General features: G+C 45.0%; 1 protein-coding gene across 1 annotated transcript in view; it reads right to left on the reverse strand.

Annotated features, from left to right (window-relative positions):
* The window catches only part of PIP4K2A (phosphatidylinositol-5-phosphate 4-kinase type 2 alpha), a 115,550-nt gene extending 103,354 nt beyond the window's left edge, over positions 1 to 12,196 (reverse strand). The window contains exon 1 of the mRNA XM_086466330.1: positions 12,047 to 12,196. Coding sequence (XP_086322456.1) covers positions 12,047 to 12,187 — 141 coding nt within the window. The 5' untranslated portion in view covers positions 12,188 to 12,196. The remainder of the gene's footprint in view (positions 1 to 12,046) is intronic.
* Between the last annotated feature and the right edge of the window lie 7,619 nt (positions 12,197 to 19,815).

The following is a 19,815-nucleotide window of genomic DNA, read 5'->3' on the forward strand; positions in this document are numbered from 1 at the left end:
AATGGTAAGTAGTAGAGAACATGTAGCTCAAGGATCACGTTCTCAGCCCTCTGTCACTTCTTCCACCTACTTGGCGACATACGTATTAAGTTTCATCATCCAGGTGATCCACGCCAGCCTGCTCCACTAGGAGCCACTTTTCAGTGGCAGGTGAAGAAAAGCAGGGAAGCAGTAAAAATACTTGTCTTGATGAGTAGCTATACAACTTCCACCTTGAGAAGTCTACACAACCAAATGTATGTTCTTCCTTTAACAAAAGACCAAGGTTTTTATTTTTTAAATACAAACAGTGCTTGCCACGTCAGAAATTAGTCTACTAAGTTAACTCTTTTCAAAGCCTTTGACCAGTAAGCCCAATGTTCACAGAACATTTCAAACACTCCTCCCTTCCCCCCCACCCCACCCCTTTTTTTTTTTTTTGGAACAGGCTATGTATGTTGAGTTTATCTGCAAGACACAGATGATCCAGGTTCTTTTCATTTTTGCTCATCAAGAGGCTAATATTGGTCAGAATACAAGTTTGACTACAGAACACACAACTAACATTTCAAGGCTGCATGTGATGCAAATCTCCTGGATGACAACTTCAGTTCAGAAAGGGGTCCCATGGCACCACAAAGAAAAGCAAGCAGGTTACTTCAGCTTCAGGAGTTACTTCCCACCAGATTAAGTACAAAGATGTTGATGCCCTTGGCCAACGCAACTACAGAAAGTAGCACACATTGATTTAAACTATCGGTTTAATTCTACTTTGTAAACAAAGTAACACAGGCTTGCTTAAACTATGAACACGGTTTTAAAACGACTTTTAGCCTTGCTACTGAGGTAAACATACACACATAGCAACAGCTGCTTAAGTGACTGAACTACTTTCTGCCAGCTAGCCATACTTCTATACCCCTCAACTCCCTCTGTTCTTAATTAAACTTAATTTCCAAACTGTTGTTCAGCATTCTGCTGCCACAAGAATAATATGGTATCCGGTGACAGAGCCAAACAAGAGGAACATTTTCATGCCCCAAATAACTCTTAAGACATGTAGATAAACAAGCATTTTTACATGCCAAGTAACATAAGGATGGCTTAGCCACTTCAGCAATGCAAAGACACTCTCCAAACTACCCATCATTACATACATTTTGCTGTAAAATGGTTAGAAATATGGCTTTTCAGGAAAGAAGAGTCTCTGCTTTTTGACGGGCACTTACATTACATACATTTTGCTGTAAAATGGTTAGAAATATGGCTTTTCAGGAAAGAAGAGTCTCTGCTTTTTGACGGGCACTTACAATGGTGTAAGCAAGACCTCAGGCACATCACTCCAGATTAGTTAGCAAGAACAAGCCCATTGTAAAAGAGTCAGCACCATTCACATCCCAAAGGACCTTCATCTTTCAGGTCATCAGCACATCATGCAGGAAAAACCACCACTTCCAGTCTCTTCCAGCAAATTCTTAGGTGCTTGGCCTTTAATTGTGAAGCTGAATTGTTCAACCAGAAAACCTTAAGAAGTCATTCAAAGGAAAATGAGAAAGATGATGACAAATATGAAAGCCTGGGAGATTTCTTCAACAAGATAGTAATATTAAAAAATATCCTACCAAATGACACCTCCCAAGGAAAAACTTGCAATATACCTTCTCTGAAAGATTCAGCAATTACAAAAAAATATATGAAGAGTAATTAGCTTGAAAAGTGAACTAAAGCCACCCCTACCAACCACAGACAATTGCTGTATGTGGTGAAAAAAGCCCTGACAAGTGGTATTGGGAAACGTGGTGGAAAAGGAAAAAAAAAATCCACCCCACTCGCACCAAGAAAAAGATGTAGAGCACTAGCAAGATTCAAGACACTCAAGATTTCAACACTGTTTCGTTTTGATGTACTGCAACAGCATGAGCTCAGTAGGGACAAGGAGTGCAGGATTCTGTGAGCCCAGAGACATCTGAACCCTATTAACATCCCTGAGCCAACATAGCCTGAAGGGCATTGCTCACTCAAATGAAATAACCAGCTACAACTGCCTGCAGCTGTAGGTAGGAAAGAGAAAGCAGCATTGTTGAATCAGCTGAAGCCCAAAATAACAGCTGGAGAAACTGCTATATCAGGAACTCCCTGCATTCACAAAAATGGGCAAGAGGTTCTGAAAACAGTGGTTGCTGTGCTTTTTGCCTGCAAGCAGGTACACATATTTGTGACCCAGCACTAAGATTTTGTTTCTGTAAATTAGTTTTACTACTTGTCTTCTGCGGGTCTGGGGAATATCCAGAAATCTTTTCTTGTCTGTTTGGTCCTGTTCACTGTACAAGAACAGGAGAAGGCTGGTTTACATATCACAGATTGCAAGTGAATCATGAGTCAGATTGAAAACTCACTAATCTGACAACTCTGCTTAAGGCCCAAAAGAATAATTATACCAGAAAATTTATCTTCAATCCTCTTCTGCTAACCTTATTATCACCAGAGGGGTGAAAACGTCAAGAGCAGCAGGGAAACCCTAGTTCGCATCAGCCCCAGGCTGCTGCACAAGAGGGTGGTGCTGAGCTGCAGCCCCTTGCTGAGCATCTGACACTGCATTTCAGTTCGAGTGAGTCATTTCTGAGTCCTCAACTGCAAGTTTGCTGTGACTGAGGAAGAGGTTGGGTATGGGCTTTCCAGTGAAGTCAGCTTGTTTGAGACCGCTATCTTTCCCAGAAAGACAACAAGCTCTTTCGAATAGCCAACCAAGACAGAATGTGTTGATAAGTACTTTCATTTCAAGCACAAGCCTTTAAATATTATCACTATGGGGACCAAACAGTCTCAGATACATACTTTATGAATCAAGAACCAATTTGCATATAATCTTTTACACTGGAGTTGTATATCTTTATATAGGCTGTTTGAGTAAGTCTGGAAGAGATTAAATTTTTATTTCAGGACTGGAAAAGGTACAGAAAACCCCTAGAAACATAACAGCACAGAAGTATAAACTCTAGAGATGAGAGAGATCTACCCAAACAGCATCTTAGTCATTTTTTTCATTGTTTGCAAAAGAAAATCATGCAGTACTTCATGAAAAAGAGATACTCTAATTAGAGGCATAAATTTTAGAACTGCTACCCTGAATGCAAATGTTTGTGCCACTGTCCTCAGAATTACATAGATGCCAAAAGTAACCTTGTCTACTGTTAGGCTTTTATTAAAAAAGAAAAAAGCAAAAGGCAGTATTAGGACCATAACTTCAAAATCTAAAATAAAAATAAAAATAGATATCCCATTCCTCACTCAACTGCTTTCTCAATTTTTGGTATTTTGCAATTTGGTCTCCCCAAGCTAGCTCTAGATTCAGATCAAACTACAAAAAGTCAGAAAGAAGGAAGCAGAAAGCTTACAGATTAGCAACCTTGCTTTTGTTATGTCAGTCTTCCAGTTTTTGCTCAGCTCCAGGCAAGGGTAATACTTTAGATCTGTATGCTGTAAAGGCCCTGAAAATGACATACTTGAAGAGTATTTCTCTCTGAGCTCCTCTAGAAAGTTTTTTGTTCTAATCATCCAGAACCCAGCCCACAATGTGGGCTACCCCACACCATAACAGCAGTAAGTACTTTCTAACTGCAGACTACTTACACAGCTGAGAGAGGAAACAAATACACTGAACAAACAGAAACACAACCAGCAACACCACGGCACCAGAACATGCTGTACCAAAAATGGCTCTGGTACCTAAATGATCTAGCAAGGGTTTACAAAACACTGGGCAACATGATCAAAGCAGAACTAAACTCTACAAAACAGCTTTAAGTCTACTTTACAACAGGATGTGCCACAGATGGAAGGGCATTATATCAGAACTATTAGTTTAATAACAGAATTATTGAGGCTTGGCACCACAAGCTAATCAGATATTGCTCAGTTTCAGTTCAGTGTAATAAAATTGTTACTGAGTTGCCTTTTTTTTTGACTGGTCTTAGGCTAAGCTAGTCGGGTATTTTCCTCTCTCCCGCCTTCAAAAAAGCCAAAAGTCAGTGACTGCTACAGCCACATGCTTGATATCCTACAAGAGAACATTTAAGGTAGGATTCTCAAGAACTACTATGGTTTAGGAGGTCTCCGAAACATTGGTGCTTACTTCAAAAACTTCAGTCCCTAAGAAGCCACCACGACTTTTCTGAAGACATTTACTCTCTACCTGGATAGGCAAATTAGGAGGTTAAATGATTCAGCATGTTCCAAAGACCAAGACTGAAGAGGCAACCAGAAACCAACAGGTACAATACATCTACAATACAAAATACATGACTATTTCAAAAGGTTAAAACAGCTGAGAAAGGTCTCCATGTTGAAAGTGCAGAATACACAGTGAGAGTTCTCTACTCAAGTGGTTTTTACTATGGGCAACAATATAATTCCAGGCTACCAGATACGAAATTGAGAGATGACAGCCAAAGACTACACACCAGAGCTATCAAAGTCCCTACAACTGCCCTAGGAACTACAAAAACTCACCTTAAAGTTCACATACATCAGTCTCTTCACTCCCCCTGCAGTGTGTTTGCAGCTCCTCTCCTCAGCCGGGACTGACACTTGTGGATACAGCCTGTTGTACAAAACCCCTACCCTATTCACCCTTGCACATTATTTTTTCCTCTAGCGTATCTCCCCCAATGAACTTGCCACAGGATCAGATCAGTGCCACAGACAGAGTGGAAACAAGTTCAGCAACCTCAGCTCTAGCTGGCTTCAGTATTACGGAGGCTGCGGTTTTGACTAACCTTATGCTAGCTTAACTTCTTTGTAAGGAACCACCAGTTTATTTTGCCCCATCTTTTCTGCTTTTCCACCAACTCAACGTTCTTTGTGCTGGCACAGCTGTTTGCATGGCTGTATGATGAACTTCAGTGAACTATGGTCCATCTAAAAACACCACAAAATGTATTCTTTTTGCTGGATTACTACTTTGGAACTGGGTAATTACTGATAAGAAAAACAGATACAGCTGAACTTCTTAACCAGGAAGACTGGAACAGCAGAGACTTGATTGATAAAATGCAAACACAGGAACAGCAGAGTTGGAAGAGATAAGACAACATATGACTGAGATATCAAGAGGGAGAGTGGGAAAAGTGAAAGATTAAACCAGTTAGCTCAAGCAGCTGCAAGGTGGTTCTGTAAACCTCAGCCTCACCAAGGAGCTCCACAGGCTTTCTAATAACGCCCCATAAGGGAATGTGATTTTTTTTTAGTTTTGTCTTACAATCTAAAAGGACCACGCATATACTCACAGTGTGTTAAGAATATTAAGGTTGCCTTGGGAACTTACAATGCACACAAAAGAGCTGGATTAGACTAATTACCTTGCCTCAGTACACAAGGTGGTTGTTCACCAAGTCTGATGAAAAATAAGTACTCTAAAAGGTGTATGGCCATTAAGTATTTCTACTGCAAACTATTCAACTCTGCTCTCTGAAGATAAAGCTAATGTTTTCTTTTCAGTTTGCGACATTCAGCACTACCGCATTCAGCTACTTCAAACAATTTTCACAACACCCTTATTAAGCAATCTCTCAACACAAAACTAATTAACTTCTTATAGAACAGACCAGGCTCTACAGGAAGATCACAAGACAGATGTTCACATAGCAAACCACACGCAAGAAGTTACCGTCTCAACAATTCAAAGGTAACCCATTTCACCACATACCAGGATGCAGACCATGAAAACTAAAAAGGTTTGTCATTACTATCCCATAGCCAAGGCAGCAATTTCTTAGACTGCTTCAGCTATTTTACTAAGTGCAAACACGTGCTTTACCATCACTGAAAATGAAGAGAAATCAGGACTTTTGTTAGTCATCTAAATAGTAAGTATGAAGTAGAAAAAGTGGAAAAACATGGAAATAGGCTTTGGGAGTAAACATGAAATAATGAATTCATTACCTTCAACAGCAGTCATAATCACTTAAAAGTCAGGAGAAAATGAAGATGAACGTGTACTTCTTTCAAGCCTTTAAAACCTCATAGTTCAATGACAAAGATGACTAACCTTTCAACAAATCAAGGTATCTGTAAGTCAACATGCCTACAGCTCTGAGCGCTTAGCTCTGGCAAGATTACAGTATCTGTAAGTAACAGGTATTTTCACCTTACTCTAAAGTTGTCATGAAGTTGCATAACGTACAGCTAGCCTACAGAACCCTATGGCATGAGACATTTTCAAGGAAGAGTAGAAAAGACGACTGTACAGCAGGAACTGCATAGTGGGGTAAGTCAGTTATACTAAACAAAGTTTGTCACCCTGAAACTACAGGAGGAAAATAAACATCTACCAGGTTCTGGTCAACGGGCACAATGCAAGTGTCTGCTTTAATGAGTAAGGAATTTGAAAATAATCTTCTAGAGACTCCTTCTTAAGGCATCTAGTGCAGGATACTCAAATAAGCTGAATTAAGTCCACAAAACAAATTTTTGCCACACATTTGCTTCGCTGAACATTGTCCAGCCCTCCCCCCTGTGGTTAATGAATTCAGTTTCGAAAAACCTACAGGCAAAAAAACCCAAAACCAACCCTAGCCCTTGTAGCACCTTATCTTGTAGAGCAGAAGAAACTACAAGTGGCTTTGAAACTGCTGTCAGAGCTCTTTTCATAGCTCTTTCCATCTCATCCCTAATAGAAGCTATTGTGTATGTCCCTTTCAGTGGTTTGGAGGATGTGAAATATCACCCCCATTTGTATTTCACATAGGAATGTGCACTATCTTTAACCTTACCATAATAAATATTTACAATTTGCATTTTTACTAGTCCAGCCACTCAGTTGCAAAAGCAGTATTAATTTCTGCAGTACACAGAGCCCGACACCCAAAAAAGAACCAAGTTTTCAATAAATAGCTCTTCCTGTTCTACTTCCTTCTATATACAAACATCTGGGCTGAGGGCCCAGCTGACTTTATTTTAAAATAGTTTTAATTGCTTTATTATCTGCCGTGCTGTAATCAATGCTTTCTAACACATTGTTTCTTCCTGCTTCTTAGAAAGAGCCTTCTCCCATGTAGTCTAACACCACCTCCATTAAACAATGAGGTTTGGTGAGGTTTTTTTCCCAAGCTCGGTTACAAATCTTGAGTTAATGCTAAGATCAGTAACTTTAGTTTTTAATTCTGTCTCATCTTGAAAAGCCACTTAGAGCACAACTGCAGTAGTGATGCTCTGCATTAAATACAAATGCTAGCAACACAGTTGACAACACAACCGATGAGCAGCCCTCCTCACCTCAACACTATTTCCAACAAACCTGTTGTGCTGACAGGCAATGCCATGAGCCAACATTATCATTCCACATCCCCAGGGTTTCACTAGTCTCATCATCATTTAAGAGTATATTAAAAATACGGACCCAGATGTTATCAATTCTCATAACTTAAGAAGATATATTGCCAGTAGTAAGCGCTGTGGGTTGTTTTTCTGGACTTCCCCCCTCCCCCTTTTTAAAGGAAACTGATCGTAAACATAAGACAGTAGTTTTCATTCCAGAGGCCATAATTACTGTAATTATTTTAGGCTTCATCCTTCTAATGATCTACTCAATAAGCTCTTTTCAGTGTCATTTTTCCCAAGGAAAAAAATCCCCAAACTGAAAACTGACAAGAACACAGACATTTTATAGCCTTCTGTAGAGGTACAGCAGCTTTCTGAACATAATCAAATATATCCTAGTATGTATGAGGGGGAAAGATGCATTTACTTGTCACGCCTTTTCTTCCCCTCCCGCTTTAACTGTAACAGTGAATGAATCCAGGAGTTACACTGGTGGACAGAGGAGTCCCATAGGTTGTGCTCCTTTTTATTATTCTGTCCTGGTATAGTTCCACTTTGGTTAAAAAGATCAGACCAGATTACAGCGAGAGTGCAACAGCAGCATCAGGCACACAGTGGCTCATGTGAGCAGTTGAAGGAGGTTGTGGAGTTCATTATCTGTTGAATTCTTCACCCACAGAAAGTATGCTCTTTCTGATATACTCTGCAATATGCTGGGGGGGGTAATTTGATCCATGTATTTTTATTGTTCCACTTGCTTATTAGGCAGCAAGCACCATTGAGAAGTCAGGCGCTGCTGAATTTTTAGATCAGCTTGTAATCATCCAAGAAACAGATGGCGATTACAGATTTCAGGGGCTGGGGGGGGGGGGGCACGGGTTGTTAGGCTTTGGTTGCATTTGTTGGTTTGTTTTTTGGTTGTTCTTTGTTTTTAACACTTGTACAGTATGTTAAATAACTTCACTAGGCATGCATTCTCTTTAAATATATTTAATTTAACAGTTAACACAGTAGGCGAGGTCTCCAGCAGTCCATTCTTTACCTCAAAATTAGTTAAAAAAAAAACAACACACATATACACTAATTTTTTCTTCTATCTTTGGGGGTGATATGTTTTCAAGGACCTAAGCCTAGCTCCCTACAAATCCCCAGCCTTCCTGATGAGCTTCTAACAGAAGCAGGCAGCCAACACTAGAAAGATCAGATTCACCATCACTGTGCCTGGGACGATCACGACAGGCTGCAGAAAACACAGAATCCCTGGCTTTCATTTTTGGCACAGAAAACAAAGAGGGAAGAATTACTTCCAAAAGCATTAGGCATAGAGCTACATGTCGCCTTCCTTCCCACAGTTACTGGAAATCCAGGAGCAGTGACAACATGGAGGTAAGAATAAGGATGCTACTTACCACATCACTTGTAAATGAAATATTATTACAATTATGTTAATTAGCTAAAAATATAGCTTTAAGTCATACTAACCACTGAATTTAAGTATTTGTTTCAGTAGCACAGCCTGATTATCTTTGACCCAGGGTAAAAGACCAAGATAAGATCAGCTCTTAATGATGCAGATGCCTGCAAGATCCAAGTGCACCAACAATTAGTCTCTGCTGCTAACAAGTCATCAGTATTATAACCTCATCTACAAAATGGGATGCAGTTGCTTTCCCTTTCACTTAGCAGAAGGTTTCATTCAACAGCATATTTCAGCACACTGAGAAATGAATTTGCAGCTCAATGTGAGCACACGGTTTTCTTGCTTCTTAAGATATTTGGGTAATGTGTACATGTTTTCCCCTCACACGCTCTTCTCAGTTATTACTGCATTTGACTGCACTACCAAGCAGGATTTTGCATTAGGTATCTCTCTACTTCTACCTAAACAACAACTAAGACCACCAAAGCAATTTACTTACAGTTTCTTGGGGTAATTTAAGAACCTTGGGTAATAGACACCACCCTGCAATTTTTTTTTTCTCCCATTAAGAATTCACACCTTTGCTGTAAGCCCTCTGCTTTGTGACACCAATGCTCAGGATCCCCCTTCATAGAGTCACATTTCCTCCTAGGACAGGAGAGTTAAGAAAACAGTTCTTGTAACTTTTTCCTTAGATGGAGCTTCTTCACACATTCAATTTAAAATCCGAAAATCCCCTGAAACTCAGCTATCAAGTATAGCGCTATTTTGCCTCCAAGACCAAAAAGTTAAAAAGCCTGCAGAAAAATCTTTTCCCTTTTTATCTTCACCAAGTGCTTCCTACCAATACATGCCACATCCTATCAGGAAAGAGGGAACTACATCTCAGCTTCACTGTTCAATACATACTTACTCCCCAAGACAGTAAGACTGTGAGACTGCTATTGTCTCGTTAATTGATAGGCACCGCACTGGAAGAGGTCTTAAATATGATTTTTCAGGTGACTACTACGTTCTAAGTTTATTCAACTACTATCATCATGAACTATGATCTGTGCTCATTTCCGAGTCTAACCTTTGGTTATGGACTGCTGTTTATTCTGCTAAGAAACCTAAGGATCCTTAATTCCTGTTCTGAATGAATCCACACACACAATTTGTATTCCTCCCACAAGAAATTCTTTTTTGCGATAACAGAACCCAACCACACCGAACACTTACTTTCGTTTGCTGGACAGGGCCACATCAAGCATTACGAACTGACAGGGAGGCATCGAACAGAGGAGCCTGCAACACAAGCTGTGTTCTTGGCTAAGAAGATATGTTTAGATTCGGACACATCAAAATAACTTTTTTTTTCATGCTGTCCCATTCAGAGGGATTTTGCTTCCATGGGGCCCAAAGCATTATTCATGATTACAACCTGCAGGTAAAGAAATGGAATAATAACTGCAGAACACGCAGCAGATACGCCTACAACCATCATCTTCACATGAACATGAAGCTGCACTTCTCTGCGCATACTGTATTGCTGAGCTGGCTCTCTGAGCCCTTCTGATGAAAGGATCTTCATTTACAACTTTTATTTTCATGTGCATGAACCAGTACACTTCTTTATTACACTTCCTAATGGGAACAGCTGTGTACGCCACAGTACATGTTCATAGGAGTCGCATACAGTGTGGTGTTTGCCACTATTCACTTTGCTATTATTTGCACTGCAGAGGTCTTTCTTCTGAAAGCAGTGGTATTTCCAGTGCTATCACATGTAGCAACGAGCTGTTGCTCTGTTCTTGTCAGAGATCTTCTCTCTCCCCAGGGAGACCACCGAAGGGTAGCACACTGCCCTTCAGCAGAAGTCTCTCACCCTGTAATTACCAGCTTGCTTTCTTTCAATTGAAGAGGCCTGTTGGGGAATTTTTCTATGAATAATGCTAGCCACTAGAGAAGGAGCCAAAGAAACTCATGTATTTAAGCCCAATTCTAGCAAAGAGCATATCGCACACTTCAACGATTGGAGATCTTGCTTTGTAGATAAGCACCTAGTTTCTTATCAGTTCATTACATAGGATGTCACTACTTATGACTGACCTAGAGAAAACTCAAAATCCTTTGTCACCATTTCCTACTGTCTCACAGGGCTATCGAGGAAGACTCACTAGAACTTCTCCTCGGTCATCCAAACCACACTGGTACAGTAAAGCATTTCCCCTACATCATCACTTCAGGCACTGTGCTGTTTAACACCGTTCTAACAGTGCTTTGCCTTGGTGCTCAGCCTCCAGGCTTTGGGCAAAAACAACCAAAATGTACACAAAGAAAAAAACCCACAGGATTTGGACACAGAGGAAACAGAAGGAATAGTGAGTCAATACTACAGATCACTTTGCCTGTTCCATGAAGCTCTTACAAAATTTGTAGTCCAATCTCAAATTGCACATTGATGGTTATTCTCACAGCGCAGAGAAAAGTGGCAAACCATAAACCCAACGTTTGGGTGCACAGACTTTGCACCACCCAGAAAAGAGAGTAAGTTTTTGGCTTGACTGCCCCAATACCCGATTTTTGGTGATCTTTGGGTTCTACCCTTTTAACCCGCCACGGTAGCTATTTAAAGATGTAAAGCTGCGACTTGAGCCTCATAATGCCCAAACCACGTGACATCTTTACCCGGCTCCCAAGTTTAACGCTTAACAGCAGCGGTCCACTGTTACCGCGCCCGGTACTGGGTCCCTCCGGAGGCAGAGCAGCCCCGCATCCGCAGAGTGATGGAGCACTCCGCAAACGTTGCAATTCTGCTGCTTTACCACATCAAAAACCGGCCTCCTCCCCTCCCCCAAGCGCACAAAACCGCCCAGAAACACTTGCTTAAGCGAACGGCGCGGAAGACAGTAAAAACTTCGCTAGCAAAACACTAATAACGGTATTTTTGGTTGGTTTTTGCTGTTTTTTCTTTTAACCTCAGGACGTTTATGCAACGCCGGCTGGCGGCCGGAGCGGAGAGGCAGCACCGTCCCCTGACGGGCACCACCCGCTCGCCGTGCAACGAGCGGACCGGCGGCTCGAGAGAACATGGGCCCCCGCAGCAGCCGGTCGCGCCCCACCCCAGCCCCGCAGCATACCGCAGCCTCCCCCGGTGCCCCCCGCCCGCGCTCGGTAACGCGCTCCCAGCCGGGGCGGAGGGCGACAACTGGCGGGCAGCTCCCGGCAGCACGTGCCTCTCCGGTTCCGCCCGTGTCCGTGCATCGCCCCCCCTCCCACCACCACCCCCGGAGGGCGATGCCCCGGTGGAGCGGTCGGTCGGTCGGCGGGGCCAGGCGCGGCGCTTACCGAGTGGTTGACCCCCCACATGAGGACGCTGAGCAGCGGGTCGCTCGCCCGGAACAACTTCACTTTTTGCGCCACGAAGTGTTTTTTCTTGGTCTTGGTTTTACTCGCCATGACGGGCACGATGCTGCCGGGGGCTGCCATGGCGCTGCCGGCGGCCGGGGAAGCGGCGGGCGGGGGCGAGTCAGCGCCGCGGCGGGCCAGCGGGCAGGCGGCCGGCAGCGGCGGGCTGGCAGCCGCGGGACGCCGCGCGCATCCCGGCCTGGCCGCCGGTGCCGCGCGCTGAAATGGCCCCGCTCGCGCGCGGCGGCCCCGCCCCCTCTTCCCTTCCCTTCCCCTCCCCTCCTCCCCTCCGCGGGGAGCCACCGCCCGCCACGCACCGCGCCGCCGTGTCCCGCCCCGCCCCCCCCCGGCGCGGGAACGCCGGCGGAGTTTCGGTTCCTGCCGCACTACTGCGCATGCTCCCCCTCGCCCGACCTGGGCTCGCGCAGGCGCGGCCGCTGTGGTGAAGAAGGAGGCGGCCTGACGGCGGCCCTGGAGGGAGTGAACGGGAGCGCGGGGGCGGTGTGAAGGAGGTCGCCCTCGCTCCCAGAGGGGAGAGGGGGCTTGAGAGACGAAACCCAGCTCAAGGCCCGCCCGGGGAAGAAGGTGGTTCTCGTGCACTGCCCACCGCCCCGCTTCCCCCCCTCACACTCCACTCCAAGGAAACAAAACCTACCATGGTCCTAACCTTTATATAGCTAACCGTACCCATCGTTACTTTGTGCAGGTTTTGTAGTACTTACCCAAATTTCCAGTTCTCGTCCCCGTACAGAGAGCTCTAGGAGCGCGAGGGACTCGGAGGCAGGACTGGCCCCGCCGCTCCTGACCGAGCTCCAAGCTGTGAGCAGGGCGGTGCGTTTCGGCCGGCGTACAGCGAAACGGAGCACTCAGTCTCCCGCAGGAGCATTGCGCCGCTGTAAACTGCGCTCCTCTCTTCATACCCACAGCCACAAAATGTAAACTGTTTCTTAACTGCCTCCGTGGCCACAGAGGATGCGGTCAGTGACAGACAACGTCCTTCAAGGGCATGCTTGCCCAACTCGGACACATTGTACACAACACATGCCTTGCTCCCCTGTATAATAAGGGACCTTAATGACAACCACAGCCACTGTTCAGGGCCACTGTGCACGCCTGACACAGAGCATACATCTTCTGTGCACTTACAATAAGCTGTCCATCAGCCTCTGAATCACACAAACTGAGCTGCCTGCTGTAGATCTTGCTTTGTTCATCGGCTGGTTATTCAGCAAGGTGACCAGGTCCTCGGGGAGAAGCAAGAGCAGGGCTGCTTCATGAGGGTGGACGTCCAAGGGTCATCCCAGCCCAAGCAGTGCCCTCAGCAATGGGGCCCAGTCCCCCAGGGTCCATGAACAGGGGGCAGGGCCAGGTGCTGACAGCAGCAGACATCAGCAGTCCCAGAGAAGCTGAGGTAACAAACCAGGTCTATCCAGGAAGGCACAATAAAGTCACAGGGTCCATCCAGGAGACAGGGCCAGAAACAGGACTGCAGGTGCAGGCAAGATGCCTGCAATACAGGCACAAGATATAGCCAGAATAGCGCTGTAGACAGGCATACCTACCACATACCTCAGGCAAAGACCTAAACTGAACCCTCCCTGAGCTTAAATGGAGGTCCTGGGCAGAGGGTGCTCCCAGGTGAGGCTGTTCAAGACAACTAAGGTCAGTAGGTGAGCTCAGGGCCCTGATACAAACTTACACAGCTGCTCATGAATTTAAAATCCGGTTGCACCAAACAGTTGTTCAAGTGTCTCATCCTCGCCATTTCTCTTTTGCCTTTGTGATCTCAATAGTAAAGTTATCTATCACACTGGAATCCAAACCAGCATTGTTTAATCTCCCTCCCACATAGAAGCAGTTACTGGGATTTATTCTATGGTCCCTTTTCTGCATCTTATGGGGAGCAGGAGAGAGCAGAGATGCTGTATTTAATTTTCTGTCATTCTTTGTTTTTTTTTTAGAGCAAGGAGTTACTTAGGAGTTACAGAAAGGCTAAACTGTAATTTTTGTTCTTAAAAATAGAGTCAACAATTTAAAAAATCCCTTCTTATTTCTACTGCAGTCAATGAAAGCAGCTGAATAGTCAGCACCTTTGAATAAAAGCAGGTCACCTGGATGCCTAAATATAGATTTGAAGTCAGACTTTCAGAAGAGTTCAGTACCATTTTATTCCTGACATTATGCTTAGAACATGACATCTGAGCATCATACAATGTTGCATACATCAACATGACTAACACCCGTCACATACATGTCTTTCATCTTCTTTCCAGAGTAAATCCATATAATGAAGCATTTTGGTTTATAAATGTGTAATAAACAACAATCATTTTGGTAGGTTTGTTATAGGGAAGGCAAGGCTGAGGAAGGAAGTAGCTTTTTTTCCAGAAGATTTTCTTGTCATCTTGGTCTAGATTCTAAAGAGCTCTTCCCTTCAAATATGAATGCTTACCAAGGAAGGTTGTTTGTCAAAGGAACAAAAGATATTGACCATAACATTTACAGCAGAATTAAAATAGATCAAGGGCCTGAGCTGTCTTCATCACAAGGTCTGGTGCAAAGATTTCTCCTCTCCAATTTCAAGCACCAAGGACAGGATGGTTGCCTGTAGCCGTCTACACTGTAGGGACCACTGTGGGCACAGGTTTTCCACTGATACCGTGATATACCTGGATACACAGATCACTTGGAAAGACAAAACTCTGTTACACTTGCAGCCTACACTCCTCTTGGAGAGTCTCTTTCTGGCTGTGCTTTAACTGGAGCTCCAGCCTCTTTCTTTTCCTCAGCTCTAACCCTGCCCCTAACCAGAGGCTGAGTTTGGGACCAGGTCACCCAGCCAGTGCCCACAGCAAAAATTTCCCCAGCCAAGTCCTTGCGGCCTAGACTTCCCTTTCAAACCCCTTTCTAGCTCCCCTCCAGCTGGAGCTCTCGGGCTCTCTCTTTCTTCCAGCTCTAACACTGACCCTGAGAGCAAACCTAGTCTTATGCTAAGCCACAGCCTGGGGTTCCCAGCCAGTGCCTACACCAAAACATTCTCATGGCCGTGTTCTCTTCACAGTCCACCTTTTCCTTTGGCACCTTCCCTTTTAAGCTCCCGTCCAGCTGCAGCTCTAGGTTGTCTGTCTGAATGCCCACCTTAACGCTAACACAGATCCTTAGACCAGGACCCCCAGCCAGTGCCCTCAATAAAATGTCCCCTCTGCCACGTTTACCCCACACCCTTTCTTTTCAAAGCTCCTTTCTAGCTCCACTTCAGCTGCAGCTCCAGGCCCTCTCTTTCTCTCAGCTCTACCCTTAGCCCTCACACAAACCATATGCTGGGCTTTGGACATGCCCTCCAGCCAGTGCCCACACCAGGAAGTTCTTGCAGCCAAGTTCTCCTTGCAGCCTACACTCCCCTGGGACAGCCACTTTCTAGCCCCAAGCCAGCTGCAGCTCTCGTCTCTTTCTGTCAACCATAACCTCAAACCTCACCCTAAACCTGGCAGTTACATTGGGCCTTAGACCAGGCCCCTCAGCAAATGCCTCCACCTAAAAGCTTTTGCAGCCGAGTTATCTCCATGGCACAGCCCTTTCACTAGCAGCTACTTTCAAGCCTCCCTCCAACTGGAGCTCTGGCCTCTCTTTTTCTCCCAAAGCTAACCCTCACACTAGCTGTACGCTGAGCTCCAGACCAGGACTGCCAAGCAGCACCCACAACAAAAAGTTATTGCAAACAATTTCTTCCTGCACCCCACACTCTCTAGGCCCATTCTAATTGCAGCACTAGGCTCCCTCTTGTTGTCAAATTTAACCTCAGCTGTACCTCCAACCATAACAGTAGGCGAGCCTCAGATCGGGCAGCCCTGCCAAGTTCTTGAACTTAGACTTCCCCTTCAAAGCCCTCTTCTAACTCCCCTCCAGATGGAATGCTAGGCTCTTTCTCACAGCCCTAACTCTAACCCTGACATAAACCTAACCATATGCTTCAGCCCTCCTTTCACTGCCCACATCAAAACATTCGCCCAGCCTAGTTCTGCTTGCAGCCCACCTCTCTTCTAACCCCACTCTCACTGCAGCTCTAGGCTTTCTCTTTCTCTTAACCCTAATCCTAGACCTAGCCTGTGTTGGGTTTGCATGGCAAGCTTTTGGTAGCTGGGGGGCTATAGGGGTTGCTTCTGTGAGGAAATGCCAGAAGCTTCCCCTATGTCTTCTAACCCCACTCTCACTGCAGCTCTAGGCTTTCTCTTTCTCTTAACCCTAATCCTAGACCTAGCCTGTGTTGGGTTTGCATGGCAAGCTTTTGGTAGCTGGGGGGCTATAGGGGTTGCTTCTGTGAGGAAATGCCAGAAGCTTCCCCTATGTCTGATAGAGCCAATGCCAGCCAGCTCCAAGATGGACCCACCGCTGGTCAAGGCCAAGCCCATCAGCAATGATGGTAGCGCCTCCAGGATAACATATTTAAGAAGGGAAAAAAAAACCCAACCCTGCACAATTGCAGACGGAGAGAGGAGTGAGACTACGTGAGAGACAACACTGCAGACACCCAGGTCGGTGAAGAAGGAGGGGGAGGAGGTGCTCCAGGCAGAGAGATTCCCCTGCAGTCCATGGTGAAGACCACGGTGAGGCAGGCTGTCCCCCTGCAGCCCATGGAGGTTAACGGTGGAGCAGATACCCACCTGCATCCCATGGAGGACCCTATGCTGGAACAGGTGACTGCACCTGAAGAAGGCTGTGACTCTGAGGGAAGCCTGCGCTGGAGCAGGCTCCTGGCAGGACCTGTGGACTCATGGAGAGAGGAGCCCACACTGGAGCAGGCTTACTGGCAGGACTTGTGACCCCATGGGGGATCCATGCTGTCTGTTCCTGAAGGACCACACCCCGTGGAAGGAACCCACACTGGAGCAGTTGGTGAAGGACTCACACTGGAGAAGTTCATGGAGGTCTGTCTCCCATGGGAGGGACTCCACGCTGGAGCAGGGGAAGAGTGTGAGGAGTCCTCCCCCTGAGGAGGAAGGAGCAGCAGAGACAACATGTGATGAACTGACCACGACCCCCATTCCCCATCCCTCTGCGCCGCTGCGGGGGAGGAGGTAGAGAAACTGGGAGTGAAGTTAAGCTTGGGAAGAAGGGAGGAGTGAGGGGAAGGTGTTTTAAGATTTATTTTTTATTTTTCATTATCCTACTCTGATTTGATTGGTAATAAATTAGACTAATTTCCCCAAGTTGAGTCTATCTTGCCTGTGATGGTAGTTGCTGAGTGATCTCCCTGTCCTTATCTTGACCCAGAAGTCTTTCATCATATTTTTCTCCCTCCATCCAGTTGAGGAAGAGGAGTGATAGAATGACTTGATGGGCACCTGACAGCCAGCCAGGGTCAGCCCACCACACAGCCATATCAATAAACCCAACCAAAGGTCGAGCCTTGGACTAGAACTCACCAGGCCAAACAAAAAACTTCAGGCAACCAAATTCTCCTTGCAGCCTACACCTCCAGTTACCCATTCCTTCCCAGTCCCACTGCGGCTAAAGCTCTTGGCTCTGTCTCTCAAGCCTAACCCTGATTTTAAGCCCAACCAGAGATGCATCCTCAGACAGTGCCCACAGCAAGAAGCCAATTGCTTTTGAAGCCAATTTCTCTTTGCAGCCCACCCTTCACTTTGACAGCCCTCTTCTAGCCCCTTCCAACTGCAGCTCTAGCCCTTCTCTTGGCTTTCTCTTTTTCTCAGCCCTAACCACGACCACAGGGTGAACCTTTGACCAGGACACCCCACCAGTGCTCACACCAAAACTTTTCCATTTCCGAGTCTCTCTGAACCCCACTGTTTTTTTCTGAAGCTCCTTTGTAAACCCATTCCAGGCTGTCCTCCCCTCAACCCTAGCTCTTACTGTAGCCCTGATCCTTACTGCAGGCTGAGCCTTGGACACAGGCTCTCTTCAGAGAGAGGGCTCACAGCCCAGGTCTTCTCTTTGTTCCTGTACAACTTACGGGTATTTTTGTGCAGGTGCGAGGAAGGCTTTTATTCATACAGCCTGGCATAATGTGAAAATTATGTTTCAGTCCATTAACAGCTTTTATAGCGTGATGCTGTGAGTATATGTTGCAGTCGGCATTCATGGTGCATATACAGTACTGGGAGATGAAGGACCTTTCTGGGACAGTATTAAAAAACTTCAGAGCTAAGACCAAACCTGGTACTGCGTTGCCTGTAATGCCTACAGAGAGACATCTCTTGGGCTGTGTATCTCCACGACTGCATTTGTGCTGCATTGCAGGTGAAACTGCATGTTTCACTTCACAGATAACCTGTGAGCAAACTAGCTTGGACACTGTGATGAAGATCCAAGCACTGATAGGAGGCTGAAGGGCCAAATTATGACAGTACAACCTCTTCTGAGGTTGCAGTGGCTCCTTAGCTGGCTGTTGGAAGCCTGCTCAGGATCTGTAGGTCAAGTGTTGGTAAGAACACTTACAAAAATATAAGAGGAGATTCAGTCTCTGACTTTCTGCACATTTTAAATCCTGACTGGCACTTCCTTCTTAACTTCAAAGAAGTCCACCTCCCACAAATATACGAGTGTTTGAGCCTCCTTCAGTGTGCCAAGAGATTTTTGGTAACTGAGCATAAAGCTTTTGCACTCTGCAAGGACTGAACAGGAGAGCATAGTCGGGGTCAATTCACAGTGCTTGGAAACTTTATTAAATAGGTGTGATACCACCAGCGGTCTAAGCTAATCTTTTTGCAGGCACAGAATGTGGTCTGTCTCTGACGTAGTTTACTATCCTTAATAGAACAGAGTGTTTTTGAAAGCTTCAATGGAGACCAAAAGAAAGGTCCTCTGGGCTTGTAAAAAGTTGCAAGATAGACTTGGGGAAAACCATTCATTTTGTTTTATCCTGTCTGCTTCGGGGTTTTTCTGCCATCTGTATTAAAATTTCTGCTTTGTCCCAGTTCTGGTGCAAGATGCTCTCAGTTGGAAAGTGGTGGATAGGGGAGAGAGAAGAGAGAATGATCTAGAAAGACTGCTAGTGAATGGCTCTCCTTGACCACCTTCATCAGCAGATAGAACAAATTAAAACAAGGGGGTGAGCTCTCACCTTAAATTTTAAGAAAAGCCTGGGATTAACCATGACTAGCAAGCTCACTTCTAAAACCTATTTGCTCTTTTTGATGCTTGCTGCAAAGTTTTGTTTAGCATTGTTGTTTAAATGTAACACTTTCTAATGTGTTACTTTATTCCAGTGTAGAAAAGGTATATGAATCACTTGCTTTTTGTTTCACTGGTCATCAAGAGCAATTCTGCTGGTGAGTTAGGGTCTCTAATATTAAGGAAAAGAATATCACATAGTTTGTAAGTGAGGCTTTGCCTAGCTACTGGAAGGTAATATTTCCCTTTACAATTATTTTCTGCATCTGCAAAGAACAGAAGGCCCACACAGTTTCCCTGGGCCAACTGCCATAGAAACTAATTTCAGCTAAGGCAGACTTATAAATTGTTCCATTACTCTATAAATTGGTCTGGGCACATGTCACTTCAAGCCAAGCTGGGTTACTTTAAATTGAGCCCGTAGTTCCAAAATACTTCCACTTTTTGGAAGAACACATCTTAAAGACATGATGAAAATAAATAATATCTGAAGTGAGTTAATCTTCTACAAGAGCATGAAACCTACAAGGATGTCAAATTATTAACCCCTTTATCGGAAAGACATAAAGTCCAGACCA

Source organism: Leptosomus discolor, chromosome 6 (assembly GCF_034619465.1).
Source record: "Leptosomus discolor isolate bLepDis1 chromosome 6, bLepDis1.hap2, whole genome shotgun sequence".
Lineage (NCBI taxonomy): Eukaryota > Metazoa > Chordata > Aves > Leptosomiformes > Leptosomidae > Leptosomus > Leptosomus discolor.